We start from the raw sequence: 25,376 nt of genomic DNA, 5'->3' as shown, positions 1-25,376 counted from the left end.
CTGCTCTCAGCACAGCTGCACCCATCCCCAGGCTCCAGAGCCTCCGGGCTCCTGTTACGGACATGTCCCTGCTGGCCCAGGGAGGATGTGGGCATTTGGCAGGGTCCATGGTGGCCTGCCCTCTTCCCCAAAGATGCCACTGGTGGCAGGAACCACCACACACTCCTGGCTGCCCTGTCCTGTGCCCTCAGCCCTCCCCCCTGCACACAACCTCTGTCCCTCCTTCACCAGCCAGGGACAAGTGTCCCTGTCCCATTCCCCTCCTGGGGTGAGCAGAGACCCCTTCGGTGAGTCCCTGCTACAACCATCCCCACCTGGAGCATTGCATCTCCATCTGTGACTCCCTGCCCCAAAAAGACAGGGCACTCTCCCACTACACCCAGCAGGTGGCATCTCTATTGTTTGAGGGGAGGGAAGAGGCACTCCTCTGCCAGCAGAGAGCCCAAACCCTGTGCCTGGACTTCTTGCACATGCATTCCGAGCCCCACAGCCCCCGTGGGATGACATGCTGTGCCCTGCCCCGTGCATTCAGCTCTGCCCCTGGCCATGCGGGGCTCACCCCTCCACGCTCTTCTTGCAGATGAGCTGACCTGCAGCGCCCGGCTGACGGTGAAGCCCTCCGTGCAGCCGCTCTTCACCCGCAAGCTGGAGGACATGGACGTGGTGGAAGGACGGACGGCACGCTTCGACTGCATGGTCAGCGGGACCCCTGCGCCGACAGTCACCTGGAGCCACTTCGGTAACCTCCATGCCTTGGCCCCTATCCTATGGCCCTCATCCCACGGGATCTGCACCCCCAGAGGAAATCCATCCTTGGTCTTGGAGCATCAGAGGCACAGGACCAGGGACACCGATGGGTATGCTGGGGCTGCTGATGCCGCGTGCATGTCTCCACACAGGCCAGATGGTGCAGGAGGGGGAGAACGTGCGCATCCAGCGGGATGGGGGGCTGCACTCGCTGGTCATCGTGCACGTGAGCAGTGAGGATGAGGGGCACTACGTGGTGACTGCCAGGAACGCCCATGGCCACGTGGAGTGCTCCGCCGAGCTCTACGTGGAGGAGCCGCGGCCGTCCGCTGCCTCCCAGATGTAAGATGGTGTCCCCTTGCTTGGTGCCTGTGGGATGTGCCCTAGCCTTGCCAGGCAGCTCTGTGCTGCTGGGGCCAGGCTGGGTGCACTGTGCTCACCACGGGTGGCCACAGCTCCAAGCTGGAGAAGATGCCGTCCATCCCAGAGGAACCAGAGCAGGCGGAGACCGAGGCAGAGTGCTTCACCATGCCTGACTTCCTGAAGCCACTGCACAACCTGGAGGTGGTGGAGTCCAAGGAGGCGGTGCTGGAATGCCAGGTGGCTGGGATGCCCTACCCCTCCATTACCTGGTTTCACAACGGCTCACGCATCGACAGCACTGATGACCGCAAGATGATGCAGTGTAGGTTCCCCGCTGCCCTCCCCTTGGCCTCCTCCTGGGCACAACACTGCCCAGGAAGGGAGCTCTGCACCACACCGATGGGCTCTTGCATCCATCCCTGCAGATAAGGACGTGCATCGCTTGGTGTTCAGAGCCGTCAGCCACGCACATGCTGGTGTCTATAAAAGCGTTATTGCCAACAAAGTAGGGAAGGCCACATGCTATGCACACCTCTATGTCACAGGTAAGTAGGGTCACCACCAGGGGCTGCCTCTCCTGTGCCCCACATCTGGGACTCGGTGCCCCTATAGCAAGGTGATGGCTGATGGGACCACAGGGCAGAGCAAGTTGCAGGGGAGTTGGTGCCGTCTGGGGGCTCCTGTAGGCTCACCCCTCTCCCTAACTCTCTCATACAGATGTGGTGCCAACCCCTCCGGATGGGCCCCCCACTGTGGCCTCAGTGACCGGCAGAGCCATCACACTAACATGGAACAAGCCCAAGTGGTTGGACACGGCCATAGGTGAGGGGCAGGAGGTGGGCATTGCTGTGACACAGTAATGGGGGCTCCACACTTACCCTGTCCCCATGCAGACCCCAGCTCGGTGACCTACGTGGTGCAAATGCAAGTGCTGGGCATGACACAGTGGATGGTGCTGGTGGCTGGTGTGCGGGACACTACCTACACGGTGCACGGGCTCACCAAGGGGGCCCAGTACCTCTTCCGTGTCATCACCGCCACCCCCAAGACCAACAGCAAGCCCTCCCCGCTAGTGGGGCCCGTGAAGCTCCTGGACCGGGGTGAGTGCACAGCGGGGTGCTGGGGTAGAGGGGCAGGATGGGGGGCTGCAAGCCCAGGGCTGGGCGTAGGATCTGGAGGGGTGGTGACAAAATGTGTGTCAGGTCCCTACCTGGACGAGGCTCCAGTCATCCTGGACAAGCCCGATGTAGTGTACGTGGTGGAGGGCCAGCCAGCCTCCATCACCGTCACCATCAACCATGTGGAGGCCACTGTCACCTGGAAGAGGTAGGACGCACCCTATGCGGTCCTTGGGGGCACGCACCCAAGGGTGACATGCAGAGCTGACGGTGTGTGCCCTCAGGGGCGGGCAGGTGCTGGGGGAGCAGGAGGGCACATGCGAGGTGACGATGCCGGATGATGACCAGCACTGCCTGCGGCTGCTGCGCGTGGGTCGGGGGGCTGCAGGGCCGCTGGTCTGCGAGGTGAGCAACCGCCACGGCACTGCCCGCTGCACCCTCCGCCTCCACCTCGCAGGTAGGTGCCCCCGTGCTGGGGGGCTGTGCCTCTCTGCCGTGGGGGTGGCATCGTCCCATAGGGTAGCACTGTCTTCATGGTGTGCCATGGCTATGTGCCGTGGGGAGCACTGCCCCATAGCATGGCACTGCTCATCCATGATCCATACTCATATGCTGTGGGGATACTCTCCTATCGGGTGGTAGTGCCCCATGGGGCTGAAAGCCTGTGAGCTATGTATGCATGTCTGGTGTCTTATCTGATTTGAGGAGAGGCATCCCACATGCCCCATGGTCATGTGCATGGGGTGGCACTGTGCCATGGGTGACGCTATCCCATGGGTGGCACTGTGCCCTGACCCATGGTGCTCCTTGGCCACGTGCTATGAATGGCACTGCTGCATGGTGCCCCTTGCCTGTGTATGACAGGTACTGCTCCATGGCCAAGAGCTGTGAGGGAAGCTCCATAATACGCCACACTGGTGTCATGTCTGGCACTGCCCCACAGTACTTCTCATCCATCTACAAAGGGGAGATGCAGCCACACTCTGCCCCGTGTCCACATCCATTGAGTGGCATTGCCTCATGGTGCCCCGTTCTCTGTGTGTTGGGGGGGCACTGCCCCATGGTGTCCCATGCCCCATCTATTGGCAGAGGCACCACGCTTTGAGTCCATCATGGAGGACATCGATGCCCAGGAAGGGGAGACGCCTCGCTTCGCCGTGGTGGTGGAGGGAAAGCCACTGCCAGACATCATGTGGTACAAGGTGGGATGGGACCCCAGCACCTTGTCCTGACCCACAGCCCACACAGCCCCTGCTCCCCTCCCTGTTTTGGGATCCCTGTGCTGGGGCTTTGGCTTTGTGCTCTCCCCAGATGACACAGGGTGCTGTATGCGCTGGCGGTGGGAGCTGGTGGGGGGATGGCATGGGCCCCCCTTACACCTGCTGCAACCCCAGGATGGGGAGCTGCTGGAGGAGAGCAGCCACCTGAGCTTCGTTTACGAGGACAACGAGTGTTCCCTGGTGGTGCTGGGTGCTGCCGAGCCTGACAGCGGGGTATACACCTGCACGGCCAGGAATGTGGCGGGAGAGGTCTCCTGCAAGGCTGAGTTGGTGGTGCGCGCAGGTACAGCCAGCCAGGTCCCCTTGGCCCTGCTTTGCGAGCCTGGCCCTGGCCTCTTGCTCAACCCTGACAGTGCCTCTCCTTCCCCCAGCCCAGCCTGCAGCCGATGCCACCATGGAGGAAGATGCGCTGCACAAGGCACGACGCCTGACTGACTACTATGATGTGCACGAGGAGATCGGGAGGTACGGGGCCAGGAGATCCTCTGAGGACAGTCGTCATCCTCCAGCGATGGTCCTGGGGCATCTCCCTGCGGGTACAAGTGTCTACCCCAGCTTCTCAGCAATGGGGAGGTCTTCCCTCCCCACCTCCTCATCCCACCGGCACGTTGCAGGGGGGCTTTCTCTTACCTGCGGAGAGTGACGGAGAAGAGCAGCCGCCTGGACTTTGCCGCCAAGTTCGTCCCTGGCAGAACCAAGGCCAAGCAGTCAGCACGCCGGGAGCTGCACATCCTCTCACAGCTTGACCACGAGCGCATCGTCTTCTTTCATGATGCCTTCGAGAAGAAGAACGCAGTCATCATGGTGATGGAGCTGTATCCTCCAGGAGCGTGGTGTGGGGGCCAGGGGAGGGCTAGGGGGTAGAGTGCGTGCATGGGAGCAAACTGGGAAGCGGGCACGGGCACAGCGTTCCCTGTGCTCCTTGACCATGCCTAGCTGTGCTGAGGACGAGCTGCTGGACAGGATGGCAAGAAAGCCCTCAGTGTGCGAGTCTGAGGTGGGTGAAGTGGGCAGGGAGACAGCGGGTGGCTGGGTTACCAGTGTCTGCCCTATCCCGCAGATGCATGATGCTCGTTGCATTGTGCCTAAAGGAGGTGGCATTCCCCAGACTCATCGGGGATGCTGCTGCCTGGTGCCAGCCCATCTCTGCCCTCTTGCAGGTCCGCTCCTACATGCGGCAGATCCTGGAGGGGATCTGCTACCTGCACCAGCACCAAGTCCTGCACCTGGACATCAAAGTGAGTGCTCCCTGGGTCCCTGCAGAGGGGACAGCCCCTGTGCTCCTCTCTTCCCCTCCCCAGTGGGAGCCTCCTGCCAAGCTCCCGCCTGCCCTGCGCTCTCCTGTAGCCAGAAAACCTCCTGATGGCAGATTCAAGCAGTGAGCAGGTCCGGATCTGCGACTTCGGCAACGCGCAGGAGCTGACACCTGACGAGCCGCAGTACTGCAAGTATGGCACCCCCGAGTTTGTGGGGCCCGAGATCGTCAACCAGAGCCCTGTCTCCAGTGTCACTGATGTCTGGTAAGGGCAGCTGGGTAGACCTGGCATCCCCACTGGGCTGCGGGACTTGTACTGTGTGGTGACCCTGCTCTCCTCTCTGCAGGCCCGTGGGGGTCATCGCCTACCTGTGGTAAGTGCCCCACTGCATTCCCCCCAGAAGAGACCCCCATTATGTCCCCTTTCCATGCTCCTTGCCTCCTCTCTGGCTGCTCCTGCCCATGGCACTGGGGCAGCCCTTGGTCCCCAGGACATGCCAAACTGTTTCCCGCATCCTGATGACAGTGTGCCCTCCTCGCAGCCTCACGGGGATCTCCCCTTTTGTGGGTGAGAACGACAAGACGACGCTGATGAACATCCGCAACTACAATGTGGCTTTTGAGGAGAGGATGTTCCAGGGGCTCACTCGGGAGGCCAAGGGCTTTGTCATCAAAGTGCTGGTCAACGACAGGCTGTGAGTGCCGTGGAGCCTGTCCCCTCCTGGGGCATGGCCACATGCCCCATGGGGATGGAGGAGCTGGGTGAGGGCCTGGCAGGATGCAGGCCTCACCTGGCTCTGCTGCTTCACAGGAGACCCAATGCGGAGCAGACTCTGGAGCACCCCTGGTTCAAGGTGAGTCCCAGCACAGAGCAGCGCCCAGGGGCACCAGCATTCCTCAGGGCTTGCTGTAGAGTCTAGATGACATTGCTGTCCCCTCTCCCTGCAGACGCTGGCCAAGGGAAAGGTCATCAGCACTGACCACCTGAAGCTCTTCCTCTCCCGTCGGAAATGGCAGGTGGGGTTAGGAGCTGGGGTGGGAGGAGGGCAATGTGTGCTGGGCTGGCTGATGCCATGCGTGGTGCTGTGCTGCCTGCCTGGGCCTGACCCAGCCCTGTCCACGGGCTGCAGCGCTCACAGATCAGCTACAAGTGCAACATGGTGCTACGGCCGATCCCAGAGCTGCTGGAGGACACCTCCAACCACCTCTCCATCGCTGTGCCTCGCCACCTCAAGGAGTCTCCAGCCCTCTCGTCCTCCTCAGACTCAGATGACCTGGATGAGCTGCCCTTCATCCCCATGCCACACCAGGTGGAGTTCTCTGGCTCCCGCATGTCCCTCAATGAGATCCCCACGGATGATGAGATGCCGGGGCCAGCTGAGGGCCTGCGGCACGAGGTGGCCGTGCCAGGGGATGGCTCCGCCATGGAGTGGCAGAGTGAGGCCACAGGGAAGGCTGTGGTGGCCCTGGGGAAGAGGCCGAGGGCCCCAGGGCCACGACGGCAGTGTGCGGAGGTGGAAGCACCCAGCTCCTCCGACGAGGAGGCTCCTGAGGCCCAGAAGCGGCTCGAGTATCCTCGCAAAGCCATGAGGAAGGGCTCCAGCCTGGAGTCCCCGGAGAGCACCCGTCGGGGCGAGCTGAAGCGGGGCAGCTCGGCCGACAGCGCCCTGCTGAGCCGGCCCCCAGGCCTTGAGGAGGGGGCTGAGGTGGGCCGGGAGCCTCGACGCGCCCTGGCCAAGGCGGCCTCCATGGAGCTGCCGCGGCGGCGGGGGGCCGAGGATGAGCACGCCCAGCGCCTGGAGCTGATGCGGCAGCGCCTGCTGCGGGGCAGCACCGCCGATGGCAAGGTCAGTGGCCTGCGGGGTCCGCTCCTGGAGACTCTAGGGGTCGGCCCCAACAAGAAGGGGCAGTGGCCACCCCGCATGGAGCAGCTGGCACCCTCAGTGCCGCGGCTGGTGCGGGCAGCATCCAGCGAGGCTGCCTCGCCCCACCTGCTGCCCCCGGAGCGCGTCCTGCAGAAGAGCAGCTCCTTCAGCCACGGTGACGCCGAGCCCGTTGTCCGGCACCGCCGCTCCGGCGCTCCCCTGGAGATCCCGATGGCCCATGCTGAAGCCCAGCGGCTCAAGGAGTCCCCGTCGCTCTCGGCACTCTCCGAGGCACGGCCCCAGGTGCCGGAGGCCATTGTACAGCAGCTCCCTGCAGCCAAGGCTGACCAGGAGAGGAGGCCCAGCCCTGAGAAGCGGGCCCAGCTCCAGGCCAGAGCTGCCACCACCACTGCGGGGAAGAAGCCAACGGAGGAGAAAGCGCCCACCAAGGCTGAAGCCACCAGAGCCAAAGGGATGCCTGGGGTGGGGGCTGCCAGGCCCAGAGCAGCCACCCCGCAGCAGCCTTCAGCCCCTGGTGCTCGCACCCCCAAGACGTCCTCCTATGCGGAGGTGATGCAGGCGATGGGAGCCACTTGGGAGGAGGAGCTGGCCACCAAGGAAGCCCCCCAGCCCGCTGCCCCCACTGAGCCCCCTGTACCAGCACCAGCACCAGTGGAGAAGAAAGAGGCGCAGCCCACCGGCTCCTCCAGCTCCTTGCTCATCCAGGACATTGACTCGGAGGAGGTCTTTGAGGCCAAATTCAAGCGGAGCCGTGAATCATCCCTCAGCCGTGGGCTGAAGCTCCTCACCCGGTCCCGCTCTGAGGACCGGCACTTGGCCAGCCCCTCAGCCCGAGACGATGGCATTTACCGGCCCACGCCAGCCGGCGTGCCCCTGGAGCTGCGCCGGAGCCAGCCCGCCGGCTTGGCGGGGAAGTCCAAGTCAGTGCAGGACCTGCACGAGGTGGAGAAGGACAGCAGCTTCCTCCGCAGGATGTCTGTGCTCCTCAAGCGCACTCCACCTGCCGAGCGGAGGAAGAGCAAAGGAGAGGAAGGTGGCAGTGACACTCCGACCCGTGGGCGCCGCTTCTCCTGGAGCCTGGGCTTGGGCAGCTCCAAGGAGCGCAGGGACTCAGAGAGCCTCCAGTCGGAGCCGGGGGGTGGTGGGGAGTCACCGGTGGTGACGGTGCGGCGGAAGATCAGTGCCACTATGGAGCGGGTGTCCTCGCGGCTGCGCAGCCTGTCAGATGAGCGGCCTGAGGACGAGGGGCCAGGGGAGCCGGGTCAGCGGCGGCCCTCCCTGCTGCGCCGCTCCATCTCGGAAGGAGACAGCCTGCGACAGGTGGGCGTTGTGGCACAGGACCACGTGGGGCCACCTCCGGCACCCGCACCCTCCTCCGAGTCCCTGCGCTCAGAGGGCAGCACCCGCTCCACCACCTCTGCCAAAGGTGAGCTGGGGGCTGGGAGCACCCTGGGGCTGAGCTGCCCCAGCACGGCCACAGAGGCACCCCAGTGAGTCCCCAGGAATCAATCCTAGCCACCCTCTCTGTCCATGTCCCCACAGGTGAGGGACAGAAGCGGTCGCGCTGGGAGCGCTGGGGGCTCTCCCGGACGAAGAAGGAGAAGATGGCCTCACAGCCCAGCATCCCCTCCAGCCTGCTGCGGGAGGATGGCTCCGCAGCTGGGCGGCAGCATGCACCCAGCGAGTCGGGTAGGCACGACCGGGATGTGGGGCACATAGGTCATCTCATGACACCCAGTCCTCACCATGCCCTCCGCTCTCCAGATTTCCCCCCCATTTTTCACATCAAGCTCAAGGACCAGGTGCTCCTGGAGGGTGATGCCCTGACCCTTTGCTGCCTGCCTGCTGGCTGCCCGACCCCCAGGATTGTCTGGATGAAAGGTGGGGGCTGCTGTTGCCAGGACTGCCCGAGTGGGTGGGTGCCCAGGGAGCAGCCATAGCACTGCTCCCCTCTGCTCCCCCTTTGCAGATAAGCGGTCACTGCAGCCAGATAATGTGCTGAACATCATCTCCTGCAAGGACGGCCGCCAGATGCTCACCATCTCCAAGGTCTCCAGGAAGGATGCAGGGCTATATGAGTGTGCGGCCGCCAACACCCTGGGCACAGCCATCAGCTCCTGCACGCTGGCTGTGGCACGTAAGGACATGGGGGTGGGGGGATCTCAGGGGTCAGAGGTGCTGCTCCACAGGGACAGAACACATGCCAGGTGCTGAGGATTGTTTGCTCGGGCTGCTCAGGGCTGGCTTTGGCAGGAGGGATGCATGCTCAGGCACTGCTGCTAACGTGGTGACACAGCCACGGGGCTTGGGACCCTTTGGGGCAGAGCACTGGATCCCTGCTCTGCACATCCATACTTGGGGCTTTCAAGGGGGACAGGCTGCTGCTGAACAGGCATCTTGCTGCATTTCCAAGCCCACACACCCTGCTGCTGACTAGGCACCCAGCCTGCCCCCTCTGTGTCCCCGGCAGGGCTCCCTGGGCGGCCAGGCACCCCGGAGATCGCCCAGAAGTACAAGAACACGGTGCTGGTGCTGTGGAAACCTGCACAGAGCAAAGCCCCCTGCACCTACACGCTGGAGCATCGGCTGGAGGGTACGTGGCCAGTGAAATGTGGCCACCCCTGCATTGCTTGGGGACACCGTCGGCTGGGCTACAACCCTCACCCTTGCATGGATGGGTGCTGGGGGCCTGGGGAAGTGGGACAGGCTGCAGCCTGAACCTCACCGTGCCTCCATGCCGGCAGGGGAGCATGAGTGGAAGTTGGTCAGCACCGGCATCACCGACTGCTACTTCAATGTGACGGAGCTGCCCCCCGGCAGTGCTGCCAAGTTCCGGGTGGCCTGTGTCAATAAGGCTGGGCAGGGGCCTTACAGCACCCCATCAGGGAAAGTGCACCTGGAGGCAACGGGTAAGCCAGCTGTTCCTATGGAGTGGTGCCCGCAGTGAGCCCTGTGGCATGGGGCTGCAGCAGCAGGGTGCTTTGGGGGCTCTTCCTCCCGGGCTTTAGACAGTGGGATGCTGTTTGCATCCCACTGCCGGATACATGCACCCCAACTCAACTCATGGCTCTCCTTCCTCCCTGCAGACTCCCGTGCTGCTCCAGCCAAGAACACTGCCATCCCCGTCCCTGACAAGGTGGCTTCCAGCCGGTCGACCCAGACACCTCAGGCACAGTTGGAGCCCCCGGCCCCAGGGCTGCCCCCCACCACGCCGCCCCGCAAGCACAAGGCAGCGCTGCAGAAGCCCGAGCAGCCACTGCAGCCAGGTGTCCCTGAGGGGCCACAGCCAGGCCCCAAGCTCCCACCCAACATCACTGTCTGTGAGCCCCCGGAGCTGGTGTTCACTGCCCCTCAGACTGCTGCCATACCCCACACGGGCACCACTGCTGCTCCCACGGACACATCTGATCCCACCTTGCCCACACGGGTGTCCCCCCAACCCCGGGCACCCTCTCCATCCAAACCCTCCCCTGCTCCCTCGGCGTCCACCACCCCCAACACTGCACCCGCCAGGAAGATGCCCCCCTACATGGTCACCTCCTTCGTCTCTATGCCTCCTGCCTCGCCCCCTGCCCAGGAGGCACCTGCCTCCACCATGTCCTCCAAGGAGCCCTCGGGTGACAGCAGGGCCCCGGATGGCACGGCACTGCGGCAGGGCGTCCCCCAGAAGCCATACACCTTCCTGGATGAGAAAGCGAGGTGAGGAAGGGAGGGATAGGGTGCTGTGCTGGGGTGCCCCAGGAGCATCCCACACAGAGGGCTGAGCATCGCCCTGTGCCTCAGGGGCCGCTTTGGGGTGATTCGACTGTGCAAGGAGAATGCCACGGGAAAGCTCTTCATGGCCAAGATTGTGCCCTACGAGGCAGAGAGGAAGCAGAGCGTGCTGCAGGAGTACGAGATCCTGAAGGCGCTGCACCATGAGCGGATCATGGCCCTACACGAGGCGTACATCACCCCTCGCTACCTGGTGCTCATCTGTGAGAACTGTGCTGGCAAGGAGATCCTCTACAGCATCGTGGACAGGTCCAGGGGGGTGGGGGTGGCAGGGTTTGGGGACTGGTGTGGGGACTCTGCTCATGTCCCCTATCCCCAGGTTTCGCTACTCGGAGGATGATGTGGTGAGCTATGTCCTGCAGCTGCTACAGGGCCTTGAGTACCTGCATGGCCGCCGCATTGTGCACCTTGACATCAAGCCTGACAACGTTGTGGTCTCAGGCACAAACGCTCTCAAGATCATTGATTTTGGGAGCGCCCAGACCTACAACCCCCTGGTGCTGCGGCAGCTGGGGCGGCGTGTGGGCACACTGGAGTACATGTGTGAGTGGGGCATGCTGTGCCCAGGCACAGAGCATGGGGAGCTGAGTTACCTGGGGAAGCTGTGTAGTGGTTGGAATGCTGGGGGTGTCTAGACGGGGTTGTTAGAGCTGTTGGGCTCAGTGGGAGTGTTTGGGTGTCTGTGGGGCAGTTGGGGAACCTGTTGCTGGGTTGTGTTGGGGTGTCAGCAAGGGGTGCTGGAGGGAGAAAGGGTGGAGTGTTGGGCGTGATGTGCATACTGGGGGTGCTGGGGTTGGCCACCGTGTATATGACAGAGCTGCTCACTCTGTCTGCAGCGCCAGAAGTGGTGAAAGGTGACCCGGTGGGCTCTGCTGCGGATGTTTGGGGTGTCGGCGTCCTCACCTATATCATGTAAGAGAAAGGGGCTCGGGGTGAGCACCTGAGGTGTAGCAAGCCCCATGTAGGCCTACAGACTGTTCCCAGCTGGATGTTTGTCCCACATGGGGATTAGGTGGGTGCTAGGTGCCCTCTCACCGCTGTGCCCAGCCTGTGCCACTTCCTCCCTCCCAGGCTGAGCGGGCGGTCGCCTTTCTTTGAACTGGACCCCATTGAGACAGAAAACCGCATCCTGGCAGGGCGCTTCGATGCCTTCAAGCTGTACCCCAACGTCTCGCAGAGCGCTGCCCTCTTCATCCGCAAGGTCCTCACCGTCCACCCCTGGTGAGTGCCTCCTGAGCCCCATCCCTGCTTGGGAAGACCCAGGGGGTCATGGAGGGAAGTGCTGCTGTTTGGTTTGGGGATGGTGCTGAGGTGGTGGGCACCCCGTGGTCCCTGACGCTGAGCTGCTGCAGGAGCCGCCCCACAGTGAAGGACTGCTTCGCCAACACCTGGCTCCAGGACGCCTACCTGATGAAGCTGCGCCGCCAGACTCTCACCTTCACCACCAACCGCCTCAAGGAGTTCCTGGTGGAGCACCAGCGGCGCCGTGGTGAGGCTGTCACCAAGCACAAGGTCTTACTCCGCTCCTACCAGGGTGGCCAGCCACCGGGGCCGCAGTAGCCGTGAGGGGTGAGGAGCCAGAGGAACATTCCAGGGGCCGCGGGACAGGGCGGCCAAGGAGCCGGGATGAGCCCACGGACCCCACCTGCCAGGGATGCTGGCAGGGCAGGACAGGGACAGAGACGAGTGGCATCTTTCGGTGGAGTCGAAGAAGAGTTTCCGGAAAATGGTGCCCCAGCTGGGGTCGAGTGGCGATGCTGGGATGGATGGAGTATGTGGCAGAGGGCTGGGGGAAGAATGTGACGGGGACAGGATGGGGATGGAGATGGGGGTCTGGAAGATCTGCCAGCATGCCGGCCAGCCTAGGCCACATGGTCAGTGGGGGACTGGCCCCAAAATGTGGCTGCCCCTGCAGCGTCCAGCCCAGCCACGTGCCTTACCCGCAGCCCGTGGCTCCCACTGTCATGACACGGAGGGGCAAGGGGCGGCCCCATCCCCCAACGCAGACTGGGGGTGCCCACAGTCAGCATGCTTTGCACGGGAGTGCCAAAGATGGAGACTGCTCGGCTGGGCTGCGCAGAGGGGCCAGCCCACAGCACAGGCCTGCTTCTGCCCCAGAGGGCTGCAGCCCGGGCCCCACACCGGTGCCTTCCCCGGGCTATGCACACTCTGTACCTGCTCAGGCCCACACTGCTCACGCTTCTGGGGGCACACAGAGCAGGAAGAGATGCTTGCAGCCACCTGTACCCAAAAAGCCCCCCGCAGCCCCTCCCGCCCCATGTGCAACCCCACACGTGCCTTGCTGAACCACACACCCCCATGCACACGCACACCCTTGCACATACATGCTGCCATGTGGGGTGCCCCATGCTGTGCGGACCCCCTTCGCCTCCCCTGGGTGCCCCAGGCTGGGACAGCATTGGGCAACTACACTGTAGCGACTGGACTTCATTTATAGACTGTGGGGAGAGGTTGTGCCCCTGCTCTGTGCCCCCACCTCTCTGCCAGGCCCCGGAGTCGCTGCTGTCCCCGCGGGCTGAAGCGAGCACAGTGCCAGAGCAGCAATAAAGGTCCTGAGCAGCCCGAGTCTGTCTGCGCGCTTCTGTGGGAGAGGGCCGGGGTAGTGCGGCTATGGGGCGGGGACAGCCTGGGAGGGGTCTTAGGTCAGGGTTCAACTCAAAGCTGGCAGCACACACACAGCACCACTCCTCACACACACCCAGCCTCACAAGTACCTCCACCTACAAGCACATGCGCACAGTGAGGCCCCCTCCCCCGCAGACGCATGCGCACACCCCCCTTCCCCCAACTCGCATGCGCGGCCGCTCTAGCAGCGCTACGGCGCCACCTTGCGGGCGGCGGGCGCGGCATTGTGGGCCGGGACGGCGCTGGCAGTGACGCTACGGCGGCGGAGCGCGCTGACGTGTCCCGGAAGTGCTGCGCCGGGCCGGGACAGCAGTGCCGTCATGCCGCTGAAGGCAGTGATCCTCATCGGGGGCCCGCAGAAGGGTAAGTGGCCGGGCCCCGCGGGGCAGCCTGCCGGTGCCCGGCCTCGCCGACCCGCTGTGCTCCGCAGGCACCCGCTTCCGGCCGCTCTCCTTCGAGGTGCCCAAGCCGCTGTTCCCCGTGGCCGGCGTGCCCATGGTGCAGCACCACATCGAGGCCTGCGCCAAGGTACGCAGGGGCCGGGCTGAGCCGGGCCGGGCTGGTGCCGTGCTGGCGCTGCCCTCCCATTGTGCCCTCGCAGGTGCCCGGCCTGAAGGAGATCCTGCTGATGGGCTTTTACCAGCCCCACGAGGCCCTCAGCCGCTTCCTGGCAGCGGCCCAGCAGGAATTCAGGATTCCCATCAGGTTGGTGGTCTGCCAGGTGCCCCTCGGCCCTGCCTACCCTTCTGTCCTGCCACCGAGCGCCTGTCGCTAAGCACACCTGACCCTGAGCCCTCCCTTCCTCGCAGGTACCTCCAGGAATACGCGGCCCTGGGCACGGGTGGGGGCATCTACCACTTCCGTGATCAAATCCTGGCGGGCGGCGCTGACGCCTTCTTCGTCCTCAATGCGGATGTGTGCTCCGAGTTCCCCTTGCAGGAGATGCTGGATTTCCGGCAGCAGCACGGGGACACGGACAGCTTTGTCATCCTGGGCACCACGGTGCGTGGCAGGGACAGGGAGCAGTGCAGCTCTGGCACGGGCTGGGCCAGAAGCTGCTGGATGAGTCCCAGGCTGTGAGCTCTACTTTCACCCCCCTGCTGCTCCCCTGGCACTGACACACCCCACTCTGCAGGCCAACAGGACGCAGGCTCTGAATTATGGCTGCATCGTGGCCAACACGGACACGCAGGAGGTATAGGAAGGCACAGAGTGGAGAGTAGGTGTGCTGAGGCTCTGCCCTGGCCCTCACATCTCTCCTTCACGCAGGTCCAGCACTACGTTGAGAAGCCCAGCACGTTTGTCAGTGAGATCATCAACTGTGGCATCTATCTGTTCACACCTGCCATCTTCCAGCACATTGGAGAGGTCTTCCAAAGGAACCAGCAGGAACTAGCACTGTGAGAGCCCCTTTGTGCCCTGTGTCCCTCCCACCCCACTGCTTCCCAGGCCTGCAGAAGCACACTCATCCTCCATTCTTTCTCTATCTTCTTTCCTCTTCTGCCATCACTCACTTGTTTCCTGGTCCTGCACCAGCTGTCCTTACCTTGGGTAAGTCAGTCCTTCTGTGTCTGCAATGGCTGCTCTGTGCTGGATTGTGCCTAGTGGTAATGCATGCTTTTCTCGCTGCTACAGCCCTGCAAGGCTGTCCTGTGCATCTCTTCCTGATGCCCTTTCCCTTCCTCTCCTCCCATCCCATCCTCATACAGCTCTGGACAACGGGCTGAGCAAGCTTTTCAACTAGGGGCTCTCTGCTTCCCCTTCCAGCTCTCTGCACCAGCCAGCCTGTCACCTCTACTACCACCCAACATCAATCCAGCTGTGCAGGGCTCTGGGCTGGGGGACAGGATCTGCCACACCTAAGCCTGCCTGGTGCCTCTTGCACCATCCACTTCTGCCACGGAACTTGTTCCAGCTGGCAGAGTAACTGCAGGGCTTGGCAGGGCTGGCCCTGCCTTTGGGGAGAGGTGCACATCTAGGAAGGAGCCCCCAGATTTGGAGAGGGTCTGCCAGGGTCCCCTGCTGGGGTAGGGATCTAAGAGACCTCTTGCTTGCAGAGAGGAGAGCTCCAATGGCTGGCAGCGTGCCGAAGTGATCCGGCTGGAGCAGGATGTGTTCACGGCCCTGGCTGGGAGTGGTAAACTCTACGTCTACAAAACTGATGGCTTCTGGAGCCAGATCAAATCAGCTGGGTAAGGGCTGTGGCTGATGCAGTAGGAGCACTGCGTAAGCTGTGCCAGATGTGGGAGAGGCAGATGCCCAGACAGAGCCCGGTGGGTGGGTGGGATGGCAGGTACTGAATTCAGACTCTGTCCTGAAGGCACCAGAGATACAGTAACAATCTTCTGCTTTTCCTTCTCCAGCTCTGCTATCTACGCCAGCCGCCTCTACCTGAACCAGTACAGCCAAAGCCACCCGGAAAGGCTGGCCCAGAACAAACCTGGAGGCCCCATCATCCGAGGTACCCCACTGACATCCCCCACAGCCCTGGGAGCTGCCTTGTGCAGCCAGAACCGACAGACAGCTCCTCTCCTGCTCACAGAGCCAGATGCTCATCTGGGCTGCTTCCCTTGACACAGCTGCCTTGTGTTGCAGGGAACGTGTACATCCACCCCACAGCCTCTGTTGACAGTACGGCGGTGGTAAGTGCAGGGAGACCTCAGGGTTGAGGACACCACTATCCCTGACCTTACCATGGTCCTCTATCTTCACAGCTGGGCCCCAATGTCTCCATTGGGGAGGGGGTGACGGTGGGAGCTGGTGTGCGCATACGCGAGTCAATCATCCTGCATGGGGCCTCACTGCACGTAAGTAGGGCTTGCCCTAGGACAGGGGTAGTCTCCTCTCCAGCCCCTTGCTGCAGCTCTTATCCACCACTCCACTCCAGGACCACACCTGCGTCCTCAATACCATCGTGGGCTGGGACAGCACCATTGGGCGCTGGGCCCGGGTTGAAGGGACACCCAGTGACCCCAACCCCAATGATCCCTATGCCAAAATTGACAGCGAGACACTCTTTCGTGATGGCCGCCTCACGCCTTCCATCACAATCCTGGGTAAGTCAGCCCTAGCCCTACATTGGGTCCCACAAGATGGGTCAGGGTCCTCTCCTCCCTTTTTAAATCCCTCACGCTCTCCCCACAGGTTGCAGCGTCACCATCCCCGCTGAGGTTGTTATTCTCAACTCCATCGTCCTTCCTCACAAGGAGCTGAGTCGCAGCTACAAGAACCAGATCATCCTGTGAGTCAGCTGCTTGCTGGGGTGGGGTGGCCTCTGCCAGCCCCCAGATAGGACTTCACCTCCTAGGGGTTCCCAGCACCCCCAGAGGGCCAGGTGCAGGAGCCTTGCAAGTGCCTGATGCCAGCTCCAGATAGACATTAAAGCCGGTGAGCCATCAGCCTCGCATGCTGCTTCTCTTGCAGCCCAGGGGTTTTGGTGAAGCTTTGGGCCTGCACAGGGCCCCTGCTGTAGGCCAGCTTGCTGGCTGAGCAGAGCACCTGCTGCCTGCAGCATCTTAGGTCCTGAGCTCTGGGTACTGCCACACCAAAGGGCACTACCAGCATGGCCTTACCCAGGAAGACTTGGTACCCCTACTCCAGCTCTCCAACAGCTGCTCTCTCCAACTTCTCATAAGCTGTTGGCCCATCCCTGGGGAGCTTTGAAGGTGCCTGTTCTGCCCAGACACCCCACCCAGCATGAGCCCAGTGGGAGGATGCAGCAGTGTGATTGCAACAGCCTGAGCTGGGCTTCCGCCTACCATGGGGGCAATGCCAGCACCATCAGGCTGGCCTAACAGCAGTGGATTAGACAGCAGGCTCTGTCACATCACTGCTGGCCCTGGAGATAGCTGTGAAAGTACCTGCTTCCACAGGAGCACCTTCACCCATGAGGGCTTGGTGTGAGGCAGAGCTGGCAGCCTGTGCTCTTGTCAGGCTGAGACCTGCACCGGTTGCAATAGGGCAATGGCTCCCTGCCCTCCTGAGGGCCAGCATGGGGACTCACTGCATGCCTGCCCTTGCACCAGCAATGGCCGCAGGGCACAGGAGCAATCGTCTTACTTGTGTGCAGGGGGCAGAGAGATCTCCCGCCTTGCTACGGCTTGTAAAACCTGTTTTTATTGAAGGCAGCTCACTGCTGATCCTGGCACACAGTAGAAACCAGTGCTGCCCTTTATCCACTTATCTCCCTGCCTTCCCTCCATGTCATGCAGCTCTGCGCTAAAGTCCCGCGTGCTGCCGAGGGCACATCACGCCTCACTTCCCACCAGGCACTGCATTAGGGATTCTCCATCCATCCCATACCACCCCAGCTGGATGGATTTGCAGCAAATCCTTGCTCCCAGCCTTGTGCATTCCTTTGCCAGTTCTGCTGTGGTCCTGGGTAGGGATTAGCTGTTCCCTGACTTTAAGCACATTAAACTCTTTCAGTTTTGCCTCTGCCTTGGATGTGCTAATTTCCTTGCCCTCTGGTGAACACCCCTGCATCGAGGGGAGCTGAGCCAAAGTACTTGCTCACTTTTGAATTTCTTCCTGTGTCCCACATCGGCCCTGGGTTTTAGTATGGACAAAGGCTCTTCAGCTGCTGGATGTGGCTCTGGCAATTTTTAGCCTTGTTGTGCAAGGCCCCTTTTCCCTAAGCTCCCCTTTACTGCCTGTTCCTTGTGCTACATTATAGAGGGCAGGTGGGGGGAAAACAAGTCCTGCCTGGGCCATTGCCCAGCCACCTTCTCTGCTGTAGGCAGAGCCTTGCACACCTCTGCTGCATGTTACGGCTGCTGGAGGGGAGGAAGGAGTTAAGAGGGGCCCCAGCTGAAGTGCCCGGAAGTCTTGGGGCTGCCCTTCCCCTAGCAGCAGCTCTGATTACTGGAGGCCATCAGCATCTGGGCTGACACAGGGCCCCTCAGAGGGGCTGCAGGGGGCCCTGCCTTTCCCTCACTGCCCACCCAGCCCAGGGGTGATGGGAGCTGCCTTGCCCCTGCAGAAACAGGATGCTGAGGACTGCTGTGCGCAGTGTTTTCAGCACAGCTGTTGCCTACTGAGCTCCTGGCCAAGCCCAGTCCTGCCCACAAGCCCCGGAGCTCTCCTGCTGCAGATGCCACTCACACCCAGGCTGGTTTTGCTGCAAACATTTAATACAAACCAACCACCAAGCCCAGTGTGGGGCAGCAGCCCTATCCCTGCACTGCCCGGAGCTGCAGGGAAGCTGAGCATCACGGGCCCACGCTGCCTTCCTCTTTCTCCTCCTCCTCGCTACTCCGGTGCCAGCTCCATCCCCAGGGAGCCAGAGCTACACTGGAGAGGGGAAGAACCGCCCCACCTTCCCAGGGGCTGCCCTCTCCCTGCGGGGGAACACAGGAGATGAGTCAGGGTGCGAGGCGGGCCTCCCCCATCCCTCTCCAGCAGCACTCACGGTGCCCGAGTGGCCGTGCCCACGCAGCTCCGCAGGGCACCAGGCAGGCAGCACGTCCCAGCGGGGCTCAGCTGCCCCACATGTGGCTGTGGAGCAGCGACGGGGCAAAACAGCAGCTCTGCAGGACACAGGGTGGGTCAGGGGCATGGGGTCACACCCTGGCTCTGCAGTGGCGATGAGAGTCTCATGGGCTCACCGTGTTTGCTGCTTGGGTCCGGTGCTGGCACTGGGTTCTCTTGTTCCGTCCCCACAAAGCTCTTCCAGAAGTCAGGTGGCAGTGCCAGGAGCCGAGCCACCACCTGCACAAAGGGAGGGATGGAGGCTGAGGGAGGGGCCGGCAGCACCCACGGCAACACCTGCGGCCTGTGCTCCGCTCACCTTGCACTGCCGCGGTGTGTCCTCCATGATGGCGAGTGGTGTGGGGTTGGCGGAGCTGTGCCCCACCAGCGTGGGGCCAAAGACTCGGGACAGGTTGAGGACGTCCATCTTGCAGTCTGGGCTGCGTGACACCCTGCGAGGGGACAGGGCTTGGCTATAGGGTCCCCACCTCTATGTGGGCGGTGGGCTGGAGTCCTGCAGCCCTCACCTGAGCAGGTGTAGCATGAGGAAGGCCAGCGTGTCCCTGTTGGCGGCAGGCAGCTTGCTCACCACGTGCCGCAGGGCCGTGCTGCAGGCAGCCTCATCGGGGATGTCTGTGGAGGCAGCGGGTGTTATGGGAGCGGAGCGGCCCCCCGCCCCATCCAAGCCCCACAACCCCCGCTCACCAGCAGCCCGCAGGAAGGTCGGGTGCAGGCCGAAGGTGACCAGCGGCTCCTTGAGGCCCCGCAGGAAGTCCTTGAGCACGCCGCACACCACGTGGATGTCGGCCACGCCGCTCGGGGCCTCCCCGCCGTGCAGCAGCCGCCGCTTCCACTCCCGCACCAGCGGCTCCGCACCCGGCACCCGGTACAGCCCCGCCTGCGGGGATCCAAGCGGCTCAGCCTGCGGGGAGCACGGCCTCTCCCCACACTGCCACGTTCCCTACCTCAGCCAGGCCTCGCATCTCCACCTCGGTCACACACTGCACCACCAGCGCGGGGACCAGCGGGGCGGTCGGGGGGGCGAAGTCTGCCAGCACACCCTGGAGAGGGGGGCAACGAGAAGGGAGGGCAGCACCGTGCCCGCTCAGCACCCAGCCCTGGTGCCTAGGGACGCAGCCACCCGCTCACCTCGCGGGGCCAGGCCTGTGGGCGAGGCTGCGTCTCACAGGGCCTGGGGCAGCGCTCCCGGCACTTGGGGTGCAGCAGCAGCTGGCACTGGCGGCACCTGAGCACGGCCCTCCCGAAACGCAGGCGGGAGCCACAGGCACCGCATGGCTCCGAGCGGATGACCTGGGTGGGGAGATGGGGTGAGGGCCCAGCACTGCTCCAGCCATGCCATCTCCCCTCACCATAGGGTCCAATGCAGGGAGAGGGTGCTCGGCACGCACCATTTTGGAGGAGAAGTGGTGCTGGGGGGGCAGGACGCTGGGCAGAGGGGAGCAGGGGGGGCCCGGCGCTGGCTGCCCCATGGAGCTGCCCTCAGCTTGGCTCTCCTTCACTGAGGCACAGCTGCCCACATCCTCGCTGGTGCCCCACGCTGTGGTCGGCTCTGCGGAGAGAGGAAGCGGTGCAAGGATCCCCAAAACCAAGGGATGCGGGAGACTCCCCGCTTCCTGGGAAGCGATCAGCCCCCCAGTGCTGATGGAGGGACATGGCACACCCAGAGGACCTCAGTACCAGACAAGCATCCCCCAGATGATCTCTTCCCCTGCAATGGAAGCACCCCAGTTCCAGTCTCACCTCCTTCACCGTGACCTGCATGCGTGGAGATGCGGTGTCCCTGGCACGAGCGGCGGCGTGGCACCAGCACAGCAGGCGGGGGGCTGCGGGCAGACTCCAGGACCTCAGCAGGAGGGAGCGCGGGGGGGATGCTCTCCTGTGAGGTGGGGGCAGTGAGGAGGTGCCTGGCTGCAGCCCCACAGGCTGTGCTCAGCCTGCTGCCCAGCCCCAGCTTCCACTCACACTGCTGGAGGGTGCCACGGAAGAACGGTGCCGCTTTGCCACAACCACAGGGCCGATCTGAGGGGCCAGGGACAGGCGCTGGGGACAAAGCAGATGGACTGATGAAGAGGCAGGGAGTCTCTCCCTGACTGCCCACCAAGCACCCAGATACAGTGGTCTCAGCCCCACAGAAGGTGCTGGCTGCATCCAGACCCCACAGCAGCCACATGGGGATCCAGACCCAGGCAGAGGGAGCCCAGGCCAGGGCTGCAATGCAGAGCAGCACGCAGGATGCCCACATGTGGGGATGAATTATTGAGGAGCCTGGCTGGGCCACAGCACAGTGTAATGGAGTTTCTATTGATTGCAGAGGTTTGCTGAGAGACGGCACTCCCAGCCCAGCAGCGTTAACCCCCTGCCGGGTTCCTCGCAGCACTCTGCACAAGGATGGGAGATGCCGTGCCCCAGCATCCCTCCTACCTACCTGTCTCTCCTGGGCCTTGCGCTTCAGGGCCCGCACCACCATCACGTCGACATCCTGAAAGGCAGCAGAGGTGCTGGGGTTGGCCAGGCCAACAGTACCCCAGCATCTGAGCTCTGCCCATCACCGCAAGAAGCTCCTGAGGTGCCCCGGGTCACTCCTCACCATGTCATCATCGGTGCGGTCATAGCTGATGTCCGACTGGGACAGGAGGGACTGGCACGATTCATCCACCGCAGACGACCTGCAGAGTGAGCTAGATGTCAGCATGGCTGGTGCTCCCTCAGCCCAGCCCGGTGTCCCCAGCCCGACTCACCTTCTGCCTGCTGCCAGGGCTGTCCCCAGCCGCCATCCAGCCAGGGCGCTGAGAACGGTGCGCTGCTCCCCACTGCCCCATGGCTCCTGCATCAGCAGCTCGAGGACCAGCTGCAGCCTGCGCTCCTGTGACCCAAACAGGGTGGTATGAGGCAAGCACTCCCAGCACCCCTGGCACATGCCAGCTGCCAGCCCAGCAGACCTGCTTCTCCAGCTCAGCCTCCGCACGGTGCCGTTTCTTCATCTCCACCTCCACCTGGTTCCGGGCATGCTTCAGCTTCACCTCCAGCGCCGCCCGCTCGGCCTCAGCACGGGCCAGCTGCTCGCGGGCACGCTGCCCATCCTTCTCCAGCCGGCAGCACCGCTGGCGTGTCGCCTCAAAGCTGCGCACAACGCGGATGAAGTCTGTGGGCAACAGCAGCGGGTGGCAAACCGAACTGAAGGCCGCCCCCAGAGCCCCCCACGAGCTCCATACGGAGATGCCCCATGCACCCACCTTCCTCCAGGCGGCCGTCCAGCTCCAGCAGCTGCCGTGCCCGCTCCAGTTGGGCTAGCAGCCGCCCGCAGCGCTGCCGCAGCATCGTGCCCGGCGGACGGATAGACGGGACGCACCGCGCGCCGCCGGCGCTCCTCCGCCCGCTGCAACCTCGCTATGCCCCACGGCCGCGGGACAGCGCAGACTCCAGGGGGCGAGGGGCCCTCCTTGCCGGCCTATGTGGGCCGGGGGCCGGGGTGGAGCCCGGCTCGGCTCCGCCTCCCGCAGCCCCGACGGCTCTCAGCGCGGGGCCCGCGGCACCCACGGCTTCGGGACTCCCGATGGGGCTGTGTCCTGCAGATGGAGCCACCTCCCTGTCGCAAAGCCTGGCTGCTGCCCGGGCCCGCTGCGATGCTGTGCTCTCCCCAGGACCCCCACCTTGCGCACCCTCCCTGACAAAGCCCCCAGTCCCTCTGGCTTCCGTGAGGGCTCTGAGCGGGTTGGTGGGGCCCCCGGTGAACGGCAGCCACCCCTCCTCCGTGCCTGTCCCGACCTGCTGCGGATGCCGGGAATAGCAGCAGGGCTGGCGGCAGGGCTGGGCGTGCAGGGGGGCCCTGTGCACACACATGCTCATACACACACACATTGGCTGGCCCTCGCCTACCCTCACACCTCCCCAGCTGCCTCTTTGCACCCCTAGCACCCCGGTGCCTCCAGGCACTGATAAGAGAGTGAGGTGGGGGACAGGGCAGGTAGCATCCCACATAGCAGGATGACTTAGAAACCCAAAGAGGCACCAGCATGGGCTCATTGTGTAGGGTCCAGATGTGCAGGGCTCAGAGCAGAGCTCTGGGAGCAGGGGAGAAGGTAGCCTGGGGCAGGGTCCCCCCATGGGCACACAGCTGTTGCAGGGCAGCCCCAGCACAGCTCCAGCCTCAATGCTGGGTGCTGAGCTGGCAGGCAGGGAGCAGAGGGTGCTTCTCCAAGGAGCTCCTTCCTCCCAAGGTTGAATATGAGTCAGGGTTTGGAGCGCCTTTAATTACTGCCAGATCGATAGGCTCAGCGTGGCCGAGCAAAATCCAATTGCAGCCCCAGGAGCCTCTCCGCTCAGCCCTAGCAGGGGACACAGGAGCGTTTGTCCCCCCGGGGTGGCTTTGCCATGGCCACCACGTCCCCTGGGGCTGGGTGGCAGGCTGCGAAGCCTCCAGTTTGACACAATGGGGAGCTGGGATCTCCACTGCTAAGCCCCTTCCTCATCCACGTGCTGGGGCCCAATGCATGGAGCAGCAGGACCAGCCCCGAGGACACCCAAGCCCAATTACAAGGGACACAGCCAGGAGACCTTCTGATGCTCATGGCCGGGCAGGGTGCACCCGCCACCCACCCCTGCCGTTTCTGCGGCTCGGCCAGGCGCTGCATAAATAGCTGTTTGTGCCTGCGCTCGGCCCCTGCGTGGGAAATAATATCGGCTGATGGAACATAATGCCCTGCTTCACATGTTCAATTTTATCATTTTCCGAGGCAGGCAATCTTCGTTTAAAGCTGAATGGGCTGGGGAATGTTAATGAAGTGCCGGCGCTGCTCTGCACCGCGCTTTATCTCTTGAAGAATAATTTGGGTGAGCTCGGAAATAGAGTTCCCAGTCCCAATTCAAGCGGCGGCAGCACCGCGTGCCGATAAAAGTGTAATTCCTGGCCAGCGCGTGGCCCTGAATACATGACAGCTTAACCCTTGCAGCCCCATGGGGACGGCACAGCTTGCCTGCAGCCTCCAGCCTGGCCACCAGCCCTGGTGCAAGGTGAGTTTGCAGGAGGTGTTTGCTGGTGTGGGTGCACCCGGGCAGCACAGCACTGCTGTGGTCCCTCTGAAGATGCTGAGATGCTTTGTCTCGGCAGCCACCAGCACAAGGGGCGAGGGGGCCCCTCTGTTGGGGCAGCAGTGGGGTGTGGTGGATGGAGCCTTCCCCCACTGCTGAGCGGGGTGGGCAGGTTTCCAGCACCGTTAATCAGGGCTGTGAGAGCCAGGATTAATGTGCACTCCAAGGCTCTCCAGTCCCAGCTGTGATCCAGCCCTCTGCTCTCAGCCAGAGCCGCCTCCACGTGCTGAATTATCAGCCTGAGTAATTAAGTGGAGAGCTTTGTTTTAATGCAGACATCTGATGCCTTCACACCGAGGAGCACAACAACTGGCGCGGGTGTTTATGCTCCGTGCAACACATCTGGCTCATGGGGAGAAAACCCATCGCCGCCGCCACGGCATGAAGTTAGAAGGACGGGAAGGCAGCGAGCAGTGAGCTTCACCCCATGGCATCGCCACTGCCCCCCACCTCTCCAATGTGACACTGTGGTCCAGGGCTGCCCGCAAAACAGGAGCTCGCCCCGCTGCTCCCCGCACACTGCACAGCGTGTTGTGAGATGGGCGATAATTGCTGGCTTGGAGATAAAATGGAAATGGGACACAATAAAACATGGGTTTATCGGAGGTAGGTGGTGCCTGGCTCACCCGATACCTGCTGCTGATAAGGGAGCTGGCGTTCGGAAGGGGAGGAATGCAGATCTCAGCTGTCTGGGCCTGCGAGAGGCAGACACCGTGCCACGCAGGAAATTGTTGCTTTGCACAGATTAGGGGATTAGCACCAGCAGGAGGAGGGGGAAGAGCCTGGCGCTGGGAGAAGCCAGGCTGCGAGGAAAGAGGAGATAGCAGGATGGGCAGATGCTGCTCCTGGCACTGCTGTGGATGTGCCTCGTTGAACAGCTTCCTCTGCTCCCCCAAAACTGAGGGCTGCTCCAGCACAGGGAGAGAAACCTGCCCCGAGCATCCCAGGTGACAGCGGGCGCTGTGACACGTTCAGAGGTCTCTGCCACCACACTCTTTAAGCACCTGCACACCAGGGCTGCCCCGTCCCCCTGCTCCCGTGGGCGAGGGATGGCTGTCCCCGCCAACTGGAACTGATTCCATGAGACGCTACATCAAATGCTTTAATAAAAACCAGATATATCACACCTCTTGTCTCCTCTCCATCGATTCATTTAGCAATTTTACCCAAAAAAGGCAATCAAGTCGGACCGGGCAGATTTATTCTATGCGAGCTCTGAGAACATCTTTATTGCTCCCCATTCCCCTGCCCTCGAGGTCCTCAGAAGCATTTTTCTCTCAATATTTGTTCTTCTCTTTTACTAGGGATGAAGCTCTGTTGATGGGCAGTAATTGCCTTGACTGCCCTGCCTTCCCATGATAAAGATTGGTACCTCCCCGGCTGCCGCCTCCCCCTACCCTGCTCTCCCATCCTTCCTCAGCAACATTATTGACTTGGAAAGTTCATTAACAACCCCCCTTAATGACTGCAGCCCGGCCCACGAGGCAAACCTCTCCTGTGGTTTCCCTTGGCAGCTGGCTGCAGGAGATGGTGCAAGATGCTTTCTGTGTCTCTGAAGCTGCCCGGGTGCGCAGCCTCTTCTAGAACCATCACTGATAGATGCCCCCATGTGGGCTCTCATTTTTGGGGACTGTTCTGCCTGCAGCACTGACCTCTCTGGCCAGGCAGGCTGGTCCACGCAGATGGGCAGACTTCAGGTTTTGGCACACGGGATGCTGGAGCATCCTGC

General features: G+C 62.8%; 3 protein-coding genes across 5 annotated transcripts in view; 2 read left to right on the top strand and 1 right to left on the bottom strand.

Annotated features, from left to right (window-relative positions):
* SPEG (SPEG complex locus) overlaps positions 1-13,177 on the top strand; it is a 30,995-nt gene extending 17,818 nt beyond the window's left edge. Inside the window, exons 11-41 of the mRNA XM_021397474.1 lie at positions 581-739; positions 900-1,089; positions 1,203-1,432; positions 1,536-1,655; positions 1,828-1,932; positions 2,004-2,210; positions 2,313-2,436; positions 2,513-2,685; positions 3,318-3,430; positions 3,623-3,791; positions 3,880-3,973; positions 4,123-4,323; positions 4,445-4,505; positions 4,669-4,746; positions 4,856-5,028; positions 5,111-5,137; positions 5,306-5,458; positions 5,575-5,617; positions 5,712-5,780; positions 5,894-8,075; positions 8,192-8,338; positions 8,414-8,530; positions 8,619-8,786; positions 9,120-9,242; positions 9,394-9,558; positions 9,736-10,348; positions 10,433-10,672; positions 10,743-10,966; positions 11,260-11,335; positions 11,495-11,644; positions 11,776-13,177. Coding sequence (XP_021253149.1) covers positions 581-739; positions 900-1,089; positions 1,203-1,432; positions 1,536-1,655; positions 1,828-1,932; positions 2,004-2,210; positions 2,313-2,436; positions 2,513-2,685; positions 3,318-3,430; positions 3,623-3,791; positions 3,880-3,973; positions 4,123-4,323; positions 4,445-4,505; positions 4,669-4,746; positions 4,856-5,028; positions 5,111-5,137; positions 5,306-5,458; positions 5,575-5,617; positions 5,712-5,780; positions 5,894-8,075; positions 8,192-8,338; positions 8,414-8,530; positions 8,619-8,786; positions 9,120-9,242; positions 9,394-9,558; positions 9,736-10,348; positions 10,433-10,672; positions 10,743-10,966; positions 11,260-11,335; positions 11,495-11,644; positions 11,776-11,983 — 6,902 coding nt within the window. The 3' untranslated portion in view covers positions 11,984-13,177. The remainder of the gene's footprint in view (positions 1-580; positions 740-899; positions 1,090-1,202; positions 1,433-1,535; positions 1,656-1,827; positions 1,933-2,003; positions 2,211-2,312; positions 2,437-2,512; positions 2,686-3,317; positions 3,431-3,622; positions 3,792-3,879; positions 3,974-4,122; positions 4,324-4,444; positions 4,506-4,668; positions 4,747-4,855; positions 5,029-5,110; positions 5,138-5,305; positions 5,459-5,574; positions 5,618-5,711; positions 5,781-5,893; positions 8,076-8,191; positions 8,339-8,413; positions 8,531-8,618; positions 8,787-9,119; positions 9,243-9,393; positions 9,559-9,735; positions 10,349-10,432; positions 10,673-10,742; positions 10,967-11,259; positions 11,336-11,494; positions 11,645-11,775) is intronic.
* GMPPA (GDP-mannose pyrophosphorylase A) lies at positions 13,274-17,502 on the top strand. Of its 2 annotated transcripts, XM_021397468.1 has the most exons (12): positions 13,274-13,432; positions 13,500-13,597; positions 13,671-13,774; positions 13,879-14,071; positions 14,205-14,264; positions 14,339-14,469; positions 15,127-15,261; positions 15,433-15,530; positions 15,665-15,711; positions 15,784-15,876; positions 15,957-16,125; positions 16,214-17,502. In XM_021397468.1, exons 1-12 carry the CDS (start codon positions 13,390-13,392, stop codon positions 16,312-16,314), a joined length of 1,272 nt encoding a protein of 423 aa, XP_021253143.1. In that variant the 5' UTR covers positions 13,274-13,389; the 3' UTR covers positions 16,315-17,502. The 2 variants fall into 2 exon arrangements, with proteins under 2 accessions (XP_021253143.1, XP_021253144.1); XM_021397469.1 differs by lacking the exon at positions 15,127-15,261.
* On the bottom strand, positions 17,629-21,976 carry LOC110399192 (rac GTPase-activating protein 1-like). 2 transcript variants are annotated; one of them, XM_021397464.1, is made up of 16 exons: positions 21,793-21,976; positions 21,499-21,701; positions 21,298-21,422; positions 21,147-21,225; positions 20,985-21,038; positions 20,522-20,599; positions 20,300-20,435; positions 19,948-20,108; positions 19,688-19,849; positions 19,504-19,599; positions 19,244-19,436; positions 19,066-19,171; positions 18,858-18,990; positions 18,676-18,778; positions 18,480-18,597; positions 17,629-18,408 (listed from the first exon to the last, which is right to left on the bottom strand). In XM_021397464.1, the coding sequence occupies exons 1-16, from the start codon at positions 21,875-21,877 to the stop codon at positions 18,357-18,359; spliced, it is 1,884 nt and encodes a 627-aa protein (XP_021253139.1). In that variant the 5' UTR covers positions 21,878-21,976; the 3' UTR covers positions 17,629-18,356. The 2 variants fall into 2 exon arrangements, with proteins under 2 accessions (XP_021253139.1, XP_021253140.1); XM_021397465.1 differs by lacking the exon at positions 20,985-21,038.

Source organism: Numida meleagris, chromosome 5 (assembly GCF_002078875.1).
Source record: "Numida meleagris isolate 19003 breed g44 Domestic line chromosome 5, NumMel1.0, whole genome shotgun sequence".
NCBI lineage: Eukaryota > Metazoa > Chordata > Aves > Galliformes > Numididae > Numida > Numida meleagris.
This window is presented reverse-complemented; position numbering and strand designations above follow the sequence as displayed.

Excerpts from the sequence above, each read along its gene's own strand:
- GMPPA (XM_021397468.1), top strand. The coding sequence starts at position 13,390 with ATGCCGCTGAAGGCAGTGATCCTCATCGGGGGCCCGCAGAAGG. Across the intron at positions 14,072-14,204 it reads TTGTCATCCTGGGCACCACG|GCCAACAGGACGCAGGCTCT; the intron begins GTGCGTGGCAGG and ends CCCACTCTGCAG. Across the intron at positions 15,712-15,783 it reads CTGTTGACAGTACGGCGGTG|CTGGGCCCCAATGTCTCCAT; the intron begins GTAAGTGCAGGG and ends CTATCTTCACAG.
- LOC110399192 (XM_021397464.1), bottom strand. The coding sequence starts at position 21,877 with ATGCTGCGGCAGCGCTGCGGGCGGCTGCTAGCCCAACTGGAGCGGGCA. Across the intron at positions 19,600-19,687 it reads CACAGGCCTGGCCCCGCGAG|GGTGTGCTGGCAGACTTCGC; the intron begins GTGAGCGGGTGG and ends CCCCCTCTCCAG. Across the intron at positions 19,172-19,243 it reads GACCTTCCTGCGGGCTGCTG|ACATCCCCGATGAGGCTGCC; the intron begins GTGAGCGGGGGT and ends CTGCCTCCACAG.